Raw genomic sequence first — 13472 nt, 5'->3', positions numbered from 1 at the left:
TTATCCTACAGATCTTATCATATCTGATATTCTTTATCCTACTGATCTAATTACCCAAATGGTATCATTTCCTTTGGATTAAAGGACATTCTTGAGCATCCAGGCCTGCTGGGGAGTGATCTCTTTCATTTAACTGAAAATGTCTTTTATTCACCTTCATTTTTGACGAATATTTTTGCTTGGCAGAGAATTCTTGGTCTATAGATTTTTTTTCTCTTTCTGCACTTTAAAGATATTATTTCTGATGAGACACCTATGGTTATTCTTACCATTTTCCCAAAATATGTAACATATTTTAAATTCTGGCTGCTTTCCATTTTTTTCCTCTTATCTTTAATGTTTGCGAGTTTAATTGTGTGGTTCCTTTTAACCCTGAGGTACACTAAGATTCTTAGATTTGTGTTTTTCACCACATTTGGTAAGTCTGAGCTATCAACCCTACAAATTCTTTCTGTTCCTGTTTCACTCTTTTCTCTTTCTGGTATTCCAATCATGAGGACCCCAGAGCCTGAATTTATTTTGCTTCAATCTTTTCCTCTCTGTTCTTCAGACTGGATCATCACTATTGACTGGTCTTCAAACTCACTGGCACTTTCTTCTCTCATCTCTAATCTGCCATTAATCTCCTCCTGTGAGTTTTTATTTCTATTACTACACTTTAAGTTCTAAAAAGGTCCATTTGATTTCTTTTCTTGCTGAGATTCCTTATCTGAGCCATCGTTAAGACTACATTTTGATTCTTTAGACATATTTATTTAAAAAACATATTATGATACCTTTATTATGTCTCTAAGTCCAATATCTGTGCTATCAAACTTTCTACTGACAACTTTTATTTTTTAAGTCTGTAACAGAATCCCTATCCTAGCCCCGTTGTTGTTTGGTCTGGTGATTTCTGATTGAATGTTGGTCATTGACAGAAAAAGTTATTATAGACAGTATGAACTGTATTATCTTCCACTGAAGATGTTAATTATTATTGAAGCAGATAAAAAAAATACCACCTGATCTCCTTAAACAAGGGTTAGCTTACAATTACACTCTTTGGGGCCAGACTTGTAGAAACTCTAAGATTCATCTCAAACCCCCTAACTTAGAAGACCACTTTCAAACTCAATGAATTTTATCAGGACTTGGATTTAGACTGTTATACAGGTTTGGAGTACGTCTTACATGGTATAAAGGTGTTAAATAGCTCCCCGGGGCCAAAATTCCAGTGTATCCATGTACTATCTCTTCTCCAGCACCACTTTGATTTTCAGAAACCTGTTCAACTTTCAGATACACAGCATCTATTATTTGGTACATCTGCTGTCTTATACTGCTTTTGTACAGCCCAACCTGCAGGAGATAGCCCCGTAGGCATACTTGAGGCCCTCTCTCTGAAAAACTTCCTCCTCTCCAGTGTTAAATACTGCAGACTAACTAACTCATCTCTGATGTCTTCCTCCTCAGCTCTGGAGAACTGCTACCCTCACCTCTAACACTAGGTTTCTGCATCAAGAGCCAGCAGACTGTCCCCATACTGGGAAATGGTAAGGTACATCTCATGAATTCATTTCTCTCAAAGATAACAGTCTTATGCTGCCTGTTGTCTACTGCCTGAAAACTGATGTCCCAAATATTATGTACAATTTTACAGTTTTTTATAGTGAGAGGATAATATGGTACCAATTACTCCTTTGATCATGGCCAGAAGCAGAAGTCATAAGACCTAATTTTTTTAAAGTTTATCTCCTTAGGATACATTTTCAGAAGTCCAATTACTGGTCCAAAATAATATACATTTTCATGGCCTTTAGAATATATTATACTAAACTGCTTTCCAAAATAATTTCTGCCAAGTGAAATTACATATACTTGGATCTCTGCTATACAGCCAGGAAACTGAAGTAAAAACAAACAAAACAAAACAAGGAATAAAATTGGGGCATATAATCCTTTAAGTTTATATGAGGGACCAAGAGTTAGTAGAAGTAAACCAAATGGGAATGTGAAACTAAATTCAGATAGAAATGTTCTGATGAAAGCATTCATTTGTTGAATATTGTCCCTCAAAAAAACTAGACAACTAGGAAAGAAGATTAAAAAAAATAAAGGTGAAGAAGGAGTCACATTTTCTTCTCCCATGTGGGAATTGTTTTATTCACCTCTCTAAAACAGTGAAAATACCTCAAGTACAATTAATAAACAGTTCAGCTAAAGAAAAAAAACAAATAAGGTTCTCATAAAAGACATGCTGTATCAATCTTAACATCATTAATATAAGCAGTTAAAAATGGCATTGGACTTTGTATACAAACCTTATTATGAGTAAGTATCACTAATGCCATTGTGGGAAAAGGTGGAGCACAGAAAGACAAATGGATGGATGGATACTTAGAAAATATAAATAGATAGTTTCTAAAACAGGACAAATAGCAAGGGAGATATCTGTGGACAAAATAACTTGAGATTCATCTTTATTTACCGTTCCATCTTCCATCAACTTCAAACAAGAACCAAAATCTGCTAATCGAATATGTCCGTTCATATCCATCAATATATTGTCAGGTTTGATGTCCCTGAAAAGACAGACACATTCAATTTTTAGCTGAGAAAAATAAACATAACCATTTACTTGGTAAGATAAAAATCTGTCTGAAAACTTCAACTTCTTTTAAAACTAATACTCTAAGAACACCTACTTAACTACTTTATGGGCTCAAATCCTGGCTCTGATTCATATGAAAACTTTTGTAAACACATGTACTTTCAGTGTTCTGAAAAAAACTGCTTTTTGGCAGTTCTCCATCTTTTTTTTTTTTCTTAAGAGAGAGAGAGAGAGTGTGTGCACATGAGCAAGTGGGGGTGGGGCATAGGGAGAGGGAGAAAAAGAATCTTAAGCAGATCCCATGGTCAGCACGGAGCCCAACATGGGGCTTGATAATCACAACCCTGAGATTATGACCTGAACTGAAATAAGAGTCAGACACATCACTGACTAAGCTACCCAGGCCCCCCTTCCAGGCAGTTTTCATTCAGGTTAAATTAATTTAGATTAATTTAGATTTGCACAGATTCCAATATGACCATGATAGGCCTACTTTCTGTATACAGAGAAGAGAAGTAATTACTTGACATACACAAAATGTACTATCCTCTAACCCGTGAAATTGGAGAGGGAAAAATATACTTCCTAGACCTGGAATGTAAATGTAAATAAATAAATTTTCAATTACTTCAGGTCAAAGTAACTGCAAAGAAATTTCTTCATAAAACTTATCTGAAATACAACTGACACAACTGCTTAGTAGTAATTTATGTTATATAAAGCTATTTATAGCTGTTAAGTCAAAAGCTTATAGGATATCCAAATCTAATTAACAACAAACTAAATCACGCCGGTTTTTGTATTTGTTTCTACATATAAATAAAGAAAAGGGTTGCAAATCTTGGCAAAAATACATAAAATGATTCCTATAAAGACCCTGCAACACGTTTTCTAATCACCATCTAAAGATGAATTCCAAAAAAACTAAGAGATCAGACCCTCTCAATATATTCTACATGTAGAGGAAGAAAAAAAATCATCTATGAACATCAGTTATACAAAAACAATTCTATTACCATGTGGTTAGGGTCACCTTTTTTTCCCTCATCTCTTTATTTATCTTATAACTGGAAGTCTGTACCTCTTAATCCCATTTATCTATTTCATCCATCACCCGAACCACCTTCCCTCTGACAACCTTCAGTCTGTTCTCTGAATTTAAGAGTCTACTTTTTTTCTTTCTTTGTTCATTAGTTTTGTTTTTTAGACCTACATATAAATGAAATCACCTGGTATTTCTTTTTTTGACTTACTTCATTTAGCACACTCTCCAGGTACATTCATTTTTCACAAATGGCAAAAACATTATTTTTATGGTTAATATTCCACTATATATATATTCCATATATATATATATATATATATATATATATATATATATATATGTATGTACATACACACACACACACACACACCCTATCTTCTTTGTCCATCCATCTATCAATGGTTATTTTGGCTGCTTCCATATCTTGGCTACTGCAAATAATGTTGCAATAAACATAAGGGTGCACATATCTTCTCAAATTAGTGTTTTTGGGTCTTTGGGTAAATACCCAGGAATGGAATTACTGGATCATATGGTATCTCCATTTTTAATATTTTTGAGGAACCTCCATGATATTTTCCATAGTAGCTACACCAATTTATAATCCCATCAACAGTGCACAAGGGTTCCTTTTTCTCCACACCCTCACCAACATGTGTTATTTCTTATCTTTTTTTATCCTAGCCATCCTGACAGGTATGATGTAACATCTCATTGTGGTTTTGATTTGTGTTTCCCTGATGGTGACTGATGTTGAGCATCTTTTCATGTACTTCTTGGCCATTTTTAAGTACTCTTTTGGAAAAAAAAAAAAATCCCGTGTTTTTTTTGTTTTGTTTTTTTTTTTTTGGACTGCTTGGTTTTTTGTTATTATGTTGGTTGACTTCTTTGTATATTTTGGATATTAACCCCATACTGGATATATCATTTACAAGTATCTTCTCCCATTTAACAGGTTATCTTTCATCTTGTTGATGGTTTCCTTCGCTGTGCAAAAGCTTTTTGTTTTGATGCAGTTCCCAACAGTCTATTCTTGCTTTTGCTTCCCTTGCTTGAGGAGACATACTTAGAACAAAGCTGGAGATATCACAATCCTAGATTTCCAGATATACTACAAAGTTATAGTAATGCAAACAGTATGGTACTGGCACAAAAACAGCTCAGTGGAACAGAACAGGGAGCCCAGAAATAAGCCCAAGCTCATACGGCCAACTAATCTATGACAAAGGAGGCAAGAATATACAATGGAGAAAAGACCGTCTTTTCAATAAATGGCTTTGTGAAAACTGGACAGCTACATGCAAAAGAGTGAAACTGGATCACTTTCTTATGCCACACACAAAAATAAATTCAAAATGGATGAAAGACCTAAATGTGAGACCTGAAATCATAAAACTAAAAGAAAAGACAGACAGTAATCTCTTTGAGATTGACCTTAGCAGAATTTCTGTAGGTATGTCTCCTTACATAAGGGTCCTTTAATTTAACCTGAATGATACCACTTAAGGTCTCTATGCCTCCCATCTGTAATAAAAGGATAATACTATGGAAGTAATTTGTGTGTTGAACATCATGAGTTGGCAAATACTGACCTAGAGGCCAAATCCATCCCACTGCCCATTTTTGCAAATAAAATTTTATTATAAATAAAGTCACATCCATTCACTTATAAAAGTATTATGTATGGCAGGCTTTCCCACTACAACAGCAGAGCTGAGTAGTTCTGACTACAGACAGTGTGGGCTTCAAAGCCTAAAATATTTCCTACTGGGCCTTTACAGAAATAGTTTGGTGACACCTCTTGAAGATGAGAGATGACTGCTTAACAGAGACTAGCAGATAGATGGACTGAAAACAACTTTAACAGGAAATTGGCTTCATTATCCTCAATGTTTGAATTTATCCCGTGGTCAGAATGGTGTATTAAAAAAAAGATTTTTCTGTTGTTTGGAAACATCAAAGAAGGATACTTCTAGTGCTAGAAGGAACCTTAGAAATTACCTAAACCATTTTTAGAGGAGTATAAAGAATGTGTTTTATTTTTCATTTTAAAAAATATTAAGCTGTATAGTCACTACACATACTGCTACTGGCTTATTTCTCAGATTTTAAAGAGGACTAAAGGAATTACAGAAAAGGAAAACAGTGAAAGGATTCATAATCATCAATAATATTTCAGGGTATTTTAAAAATAGAAACTATTAAAGTAGACAAACAGAAACTATTAAGTAGACAAATAAGTTATATTTATAACAATAATGAAATGGAAAATAATTAACAGGATAGTACTGATGCTCCTTAAGTATCCCTTTACCCTTTCATATTATCTCCTTCACCCACTCCCCACAGGTTAGCAACCACAACCCTGGCAATTACTATATCCATACATATTTTATATTAGCACATGTAAACAACCATAAGATTATGTATCTTTCTGAATGTCTTTAAACTTCATAACTGATACCAAAAATTGTGTATAGCCTTAGAAATATTATTTTATTCTAATACTGTGGCTAGAACATGTTACCCATGTTGACATACATTGTTCTAGTCTGTTAGTTTTACCTGCTATATGGAATACTTCCATAGACCAAATTTATCAGTTCTCCTGATTATAGAATTTAGTTCTCAACAATTTTAGATTGTGGATTATTTTGCTATCACACAAAATTCTGAAATGAATATTTTTACCAATGTCACCTAGTGCTCATCTATGAACATTTCTCCAGGCTGCATATCTAGAAGTGGGACTGCTATGATGAAAGACATGTGTGTCTTCAACTTCATAATCATGAATACCACTAAGTTTAAGAATCTTTTTTACATTATCACTAGTCATCTCACATTCCTCTTCTGTAAAATGCCAGTTAATATCCTTTGCCATTTTCTTACACTGTGTGTGTGCTGTTTGTTTTTTGGGTTTTGGTTAATATTCAGGAATTCTGTTTACTCAAGCTTAGTTTACATGTGTTACAAATCTCTTCTCTCAGCATGTGGGCTTATTTTCCCACATTGTTTATAGTATCTTATTCGTAAAAAATTATTTAATGTCAATGTAGTCTTCTAATTTACGATTTGTTTTTGTCTTTTTCACTATTTTCAGCTTTACTGAGATATAACTGACAAATAAAATCATATATTTAGAGTATACAACATGATGATTTGATAGATATACACATCATGAAGGGATTCTCACTGTTGAGTTAATTAACACATTCCTCATGTGTTCTTTTGTTTTCGGTGGTGTTTTTCAGTAAAACGTTTAATTTCCATTCTCTTAGTAAAGTTCAGTCATACAGCACGGTTTTACCAACTATAGCCACATTATACAATAGCTTCTCAGACCTTATTCATTTCTTTTTATTTAATGGGATGGGTAGGGCAGAGAGAGGGGGAAAGATAATTTCCAAGCAGACTCCCTTCTGAGTGACAAGCCCAACACAGGGCTCGAACCCATGACTCTGAGATCATGACCCGAGCTGATGTCAAGAGTCAGAAGCTTAACTGACTGAGCCACCCAGGTGCCCCAAGACGTTATCCATCTTGTACCTGGAAGTTTGTACCCTTTGACCAACCTCTCTCTATTTCCCCAGTCCCTGGCAACCACAATTCTACTCTCATAATTTGTGGTTTGTATCCCAGGAAATTTCCCTTACCTTTTCCCAGAGGTCCTACAGATACTGTCCCATATTTTCCCCTATAAGTTTCAAAGTTTTACTTTTCACTTCAAGTCTTTAGTCTCCCTGGAATAAAAGTTTGCATGCAGTGTGAGATAAAGGCCCATCCCATTTCCTTCTGTCCCAACAGCACTGACTGAACGACATCCTTTAACCACTGATTTCTCCCACCATTTACGTTGCAAACCAAGTGGGTCTGTTTCAGAACTTCCTAAAGCAGTTTCCCTTAACAGTCTCCAGGGGAAAAGGAAGACTATTAGTAATCACCAGAACAATAAGCATAAACTGAGATACATGATCATCCTATGTATACGCCTATCCCTGGACAAATACTACACTATCTTAATTATGAAAGCTCTGTAATGACTTCTTTACTCCTGTGGACCAGGATTTTAAAACGTCATGGCTCTTCCAGATGAATGCTAGGATCAACTGAGTATGTTCAGTAGAACACACTGAGACTTTGATGGGAATCACAATGATTTTATATATTAATCTAAAAGAACTAATGTCTTTATAAGAAGACTCTTCCCATCCATGTATACAGTGTACCTCACTTATGAGTATTCTTGTATATCTTTCAATAATACTGAACTTTTATTATCCACATAGCTATTACTTATCTTTTATTAACTATGTATCTATGTTTTATTACCTATAGTTTTTGGTACCTTACAGTTTTGTTGCTATTGTGAATGGGATTTTCTTCAAAGAAGCATTCTCATTCTGCTTTCAATTTTAGGGGGAATGTTTCTAATGTTTCGCCATTAAGTATGATCCTTGGTTTAGATTTTCAGTAGAAATTCAGAATCAGCTTACAAGAATTATCTTCAATTCCTAATTTGCTAAAAGTATCAGGAATGGATAGTCAATTTTATTACTTTTAGTACTGAGATTTTATGGTTTTCCTCCTTCAGTTTATTAATATAGTTTATTACACTAGCAGATGCTCTAATGTTGGAACTTCCTTGCATCCTGGAATGAAACCCACATGACCATTTTTTTAAATGTACCATGCATCACGGAGCGTAAAATTCCATTGATTATAAAGATGCACCACTATATCATGTGCCCCTAAAGGACAGAACACGCAACTACAATTATAGAAGCCATTATTTTAAAAAGCATCCAATCTTAGAGAAATTAAATTGAAAAATAAGTCTGTCTTATTAGTGTTGACAAATGTAACATCTATACTGCTGAATTTGATTGTTTTTTTCTTTAGGATTTTTGCTTTTATATTCATAAGTAATATTGTTCTATAAACACTCTCTTCTATAAACACTATCTTTCGCAAGTTTTGTTATCAAGGTTTTACTATCTTCATAAAGTGAGGTAAGTGGCTTTTAAAAATGTTCAAATTTTCTGAAATTATTTATACAGGATTCAATTACTGCTTTCTTAAGAGTAAAAGAAAACTTTATCCATAAAACAACATTCATAGCAGCTATACTGTCTGTAATAGCTCAAAACTAGGGGAAAAAAAAAACCCTCAAATGGCCACCAACAGGGAGGTGGAAAAGTTATCATATATTTATACAACAGAAGACTACCAACCAGTAAAGAAACATCTACTGTCATATACGTCAAACTGAATGAAACTCAAAAATCTATATGTTGATAAAAACACATCAGACAGAAAAGAATACACCATGTAGAATTCTGCTTATAAGACGTTCTAGAACAGGTTAAAAACTAAGTTATAGGGACAGAAACAAGAACAACTCATGGCTAGAGAAACAGACCTTAACTGGGAAAGAGCACAAGGCGATTTTCAGGGTGATAAAAACATTATACATCTTGACTGCGATGATGGCTACACAGGTGTATCCATTGTCAAAACTCAGCACAGCACATTTGCCATGTGTGAATTTTATCATGTGTATTTCAATGTTAAAAATAAAGGGGGGAAGGTACAAAATGCCTAAAGATATAAGAGATTGAAGTCTTGTGGAAGGAAATTGTCCCATTACTAGATTTCTTTAAACGTTCTTAGGGTTATTCCCATGATTTCTATTTCTTCATGAGTACACTGTAGTGGCTTATGGTTTTCTAATGCACATTTCATCCACATTTTCAAATTTTACTGGAGTATAGTTGTTCACAGTATTGTTACTATTTTTTAAATCTACAACATACTTACAGTTCTATTCCTAGTCGGACTTCTTTAAATCTCTATATTGTCCTGATAAAAATAACACCTAAGGCTTATTTAGTACTTTCTATTTTCCGTGCAGTGCTTTTTAAAAGATTTTATTTATTTATTTATTTATTTATTTATTTGAGAGAGAGAAAGAGTGAAAGAGAGCATGAGAGAGTAGAAAGTCAGAGGGAGAAGCAGACCCCCATGGAGCTGGGAGCCCAATGTGGGACTCGATGCCGGGACTCTGGGATCGTGACCTGAGCCAAAGGCAGTCACTTAACCAACTGAGCCACCCGGGCACCCTATTCCATGCAGTGTTTTAAGTGACAGAGATTTTTTTTAGATCAGCAAGTAAAAACGCAACTAATTGCTGCACACATATGAGATGCTCAAAATGAAAAGAATAAAAATAAGATCACAGAAAATCAGAGGGATATGGATACCATTACTAAAAGGCTGGTATACCATGCAAAGTAAATTTCAAGGCAAAAACAAAACAAAAAGCAGTAACAGTGATAAAAAGGATCCCTGAGTCAGGCCTAGCTCAATATAACATGTACGAATTTATACATTCAACTTTCCTGGGGAAAGAGGAGGTGAGGGAGGATGCTGGTATGACGATATAATTCTCTCCTCGCCTTGCACTCCCTATCTGATGTAGGGTCCCAGGACCAGGCACCAGAAGTAAAGGTTTCCTTTTTTTTTTTTTTTAATTTAAATCCAATTAATTAACATATAATGTATTGTTAGTTTCAGAGGTAAAGGTCAGTGATTCATCAGTCTTATATGATACCAGCGCTCTCCTAAACTCTGCCCTATGCACTTCTTCTCTTGGCTGAGTTTAATCTGTACCCTCTCCACATCATAAACTGCAGAGAAGTTTTCAGGAAATTCTAGGAGTCCTTACAAATTATGGAAACCTCAGTAGCTCATTCTGATACTTCCAATTCAAATTCAGAACTACAGAATTTATACTTGTCCTCTTTGATCTCACATCAGTGTCTCCTTCTTTCTGCACCAACAGGCCTGATTCTTAAGGACACAGGGGATAAGAGAAGTGAATTGGAGTACCCCATAATCACGCATTTGCTTTATTTCACATTCACACACAACAATCTCAAAACAACATTATTTATGCCAGCACCATAAATTTGATGACTGAAAACACTTTGAAAAAAATGTGTACAAATTCTCCCAATTGTCACCACCTTTTATGGTTGCAGCCTATGTCCATTCCGGGAGCAAACAGCCGTAAATGCTGTTCCTGCTCCCTCTTAACTTTTCTGTTTTCACTTCTACAGCTACTTAATGAACAACTCCAGTCCTTAAGCTGATGTCTCCCTGTCATTTTGGTTGTCTGTAGCTCATTCTCTAACAGATTACTAGATTCTTCAGGAAGAATTCATGGGATCAACATTCCCCAGGCTCCTGCAAGTTGACGACATTTGTGAGTGTTCTTTATACCTGAAAGGTGATTATGTTTGTGTTCTCTTTTCTGGGACATCATAAATATTTAACACATTGTTTCTCAGTCATAAACCTTTGTTGTTGAATTGTCTGATGATAAATTCATTTTCTTGCCCCTGTAAACCACTTTTTAAAAAAAAAAATGTTATGTTAGTCACTTATTCTTTTTGTCTCATAGGATTTTTTCCTTTTAAAAAAAAATGTTTAAAGGTCTATAATTATACCAGAATTTGCTTATGCTCTATCTCTATCCATTATGTTCCAGTTGTCATACATATTACAAATTCGCTCACTGAGTATCTACCAAAACAAATTTCTTTAAACAGTCAAATGTTTTAAAGAACCCCAGAGAGGGGTGACCTGGCTGGTTCAGTTGGTGAAGCATCAACTCTTCATCTAAGGGTTGTGAGTTCAAGCCCCATACTGGATGCAGAGATTACTTAAAAATAAACAGAAAGATATTTTTAATCTTTAAAAAAATAAGAATTTAAGAGGAAAAGTGTTGTATACACACAATTTTTTTAAACCATTTATTATGCTCTTCTTTCTTGAAGCCCCACATTTCCTTCTGCTAACATTTCCTTCATTCTGAAATGTGTAATTAGGATTTCTGGTAAGGAAGGTCTTGAGTAATAAATTCTTTTGGGTTTCATGTATCTAAAAATATTCTAACTTCATCCCTGAAGGAAATTTTCACTGGATATAAAATTCTAGGTTGATAGTTTTCTTCTTTCCAGTAGTGTAAACATTTTGTTCAATTATCCTTTAGTCCCTGTGGTCTTGATGAGAAATCTGAGCTCTCTCAGATTGTTTTTCCCCAGTATGTAAAGCATTATTTTCCTCTAGATGCTTTCAAGACTTTTCGAATCCTTCGTATTCCATACTTTGATTCGGAGGTGCTTTGTGGAATTTATATTGTTTTGATTTGCTGTGACTGTTGATTCTCTAAATTCCTATGTTTCTCCAAACTTGGGACATCTTCAGCCATTATTTTTTCTGCCCCATTCTGTCTTTCTGGGGCTCCAATTACATATGTTACATCTTTTCATCACTTATCTGTTCATTCTTACAATTTTTCCATGTCTAGTTTGCAAAGAATAATTTCTGTTGATTTATACGCAGTTTCATTGACTTTCTCTTATGAGTCTCCTTTTTGATACAGATGCCATTCAGTGAATTTTTATTTGAGATACTGTATTTTTCTATTCTGAAGGTTTCATTTTGTTTTTTTCCTATTTCACTACTGAAATTTTCTATCATCTCATTCATTTTAAATGTTTTCCTTTATTTCATGAAGTATGCTTAAAGTAAATACTTTTTTAAAGGTTTTATCTGATAATTCTTCCAATTCAAACCTAGGTCATCTGACCTGGGTCATCTTGAGCTATCAGTCCACTTTTTTTCTCTTGAGACTCAATCATTTCCTGACAGACTAATTTTGGCTTGTACTGAGTATAATTGTGATCCCATGGCACACTATGGACTCTGTCAAAAATCTCTGGAAAATGTTGGCGTTTTAGTTTTACCAGTCAACCTGGTTAAACTGAGATGTACACTCTAGTATACTCTACAACAGGACTGAACCTTGAAAACAATGTGCTAAGTGAAAGAAGTCCATCGAGAGACACCCATTAGCTTTCCATTGATGTTAAATGTCCAGAATAGACAAATCTACAGAGAGAGACAGATTAATGGTTCCTTAGGGCTAGGGAAATAAGGGAACAGGGAGGTGAGAACTTTAGGGTACAGGGTTTCTGTACAGGTAAGGAAAATGGTTTAAAACAGACTAAGGTGTGGGGCTCCTGGGTGGCTCAGTGGGTTAAAGCCTCTGGCTTCAGCTCAGGTCATGATTCTAGGGTGCTGGGATGGAGTGTCACATAGGGCTCTCTGCTCAACAGGGAGCCTTCTTCCTCCTCTCTCTCTCTCTCTCTCTCTCTGCCTACTTGTGAGCTCTGTCAAATAAATAAATAAATACATCTTAAAAAAAAAAGAACAGACTGAGGTGATAACTGAACATATCTGTGGATACACTAAAAATCACTGTACATTTTAATCGACTCAATTTTATGGTATGTGAATTACATCTCAGTAAAGCTGTTCAAAAAGACTATTTATAATGAAATCTCACAGCATTTTTTTTAAAGAGTTATTTATTTATTTGTCAGAAAGAGAGAGAGAGAAAGCACACAAGCAGGCAGAGAGGCAGGCAGAGGCGGAAAGAGAGGCAGGCTCCTTGCCCAAGGACCCCAGGATCATGACCTGAGCCAAAGGCAGCAGCTTAACCCACTGAGCCACCCAGGTATCCCCTTACAGCATTTTTTAATGAAGATCCCCTGAATATCAATGGCAAGTAGTACAAAAAGGCAGAGATCACGCTTTCCTCCTCTGGGTGAAAAGTTTGGAATAAGTCCTGAGCCAGTAACATATCAATGATTACTATTAATGTTAATTACCAAGGACAACATCTAATACTATTAAGAGTAGAGCCAATAAAGAAAAGTTTGTTATTTTTATATCATTTTTTTTAAATGAAGGGTTTAAAATGGA

General features: G+C 34.9%; 1 protein-coding gene across 15 annotated transcripts in view; it reads right to left on the bottom strand.

Annotated features, from left to right (window-relative positions):
* CDC42BPA (CDC42 binding protein kinase alpha) overlaps positions 1-13472 on the bottom strand; it is a 338602-nt gene that overhangs the window by 183355 nt on the left and 141775 nt on the right. For all 15 annotated transcript variants that reach the window (XM_047703785.1, XM_047703770.1, XM_047703777.1 and 12 more), the window contains exon 6: positions 2471-2564. In XM_047703785.1, coding sequence (XP_047559741.1) covers positions 2471-2564 — 94 coding nt within the window. The remainder of the gene's footprint in view (positions 1-2470; positions 2565-13472) is intronic.

The sequence above is a fragment of the Lutra lutra genome, chromosome 15 (assembly GCF_902655055.1).
Source record: "Lutra lutra chromosome 15, mLutLut1.2, whole genome shotgun sequence".
NCBI classification, from domain to species: domain Eukaryota; kingdom Metazoa; phylum Chordata; class Mammalia; order Carnivora; family Mustelidae; genus Lutra; species Lutra lutra.
The sequence above is the reverse complement of the archived record's forward strand: the minus strand, read 5'-3'. Positions and strand labels throughout refer to the sequence as shown.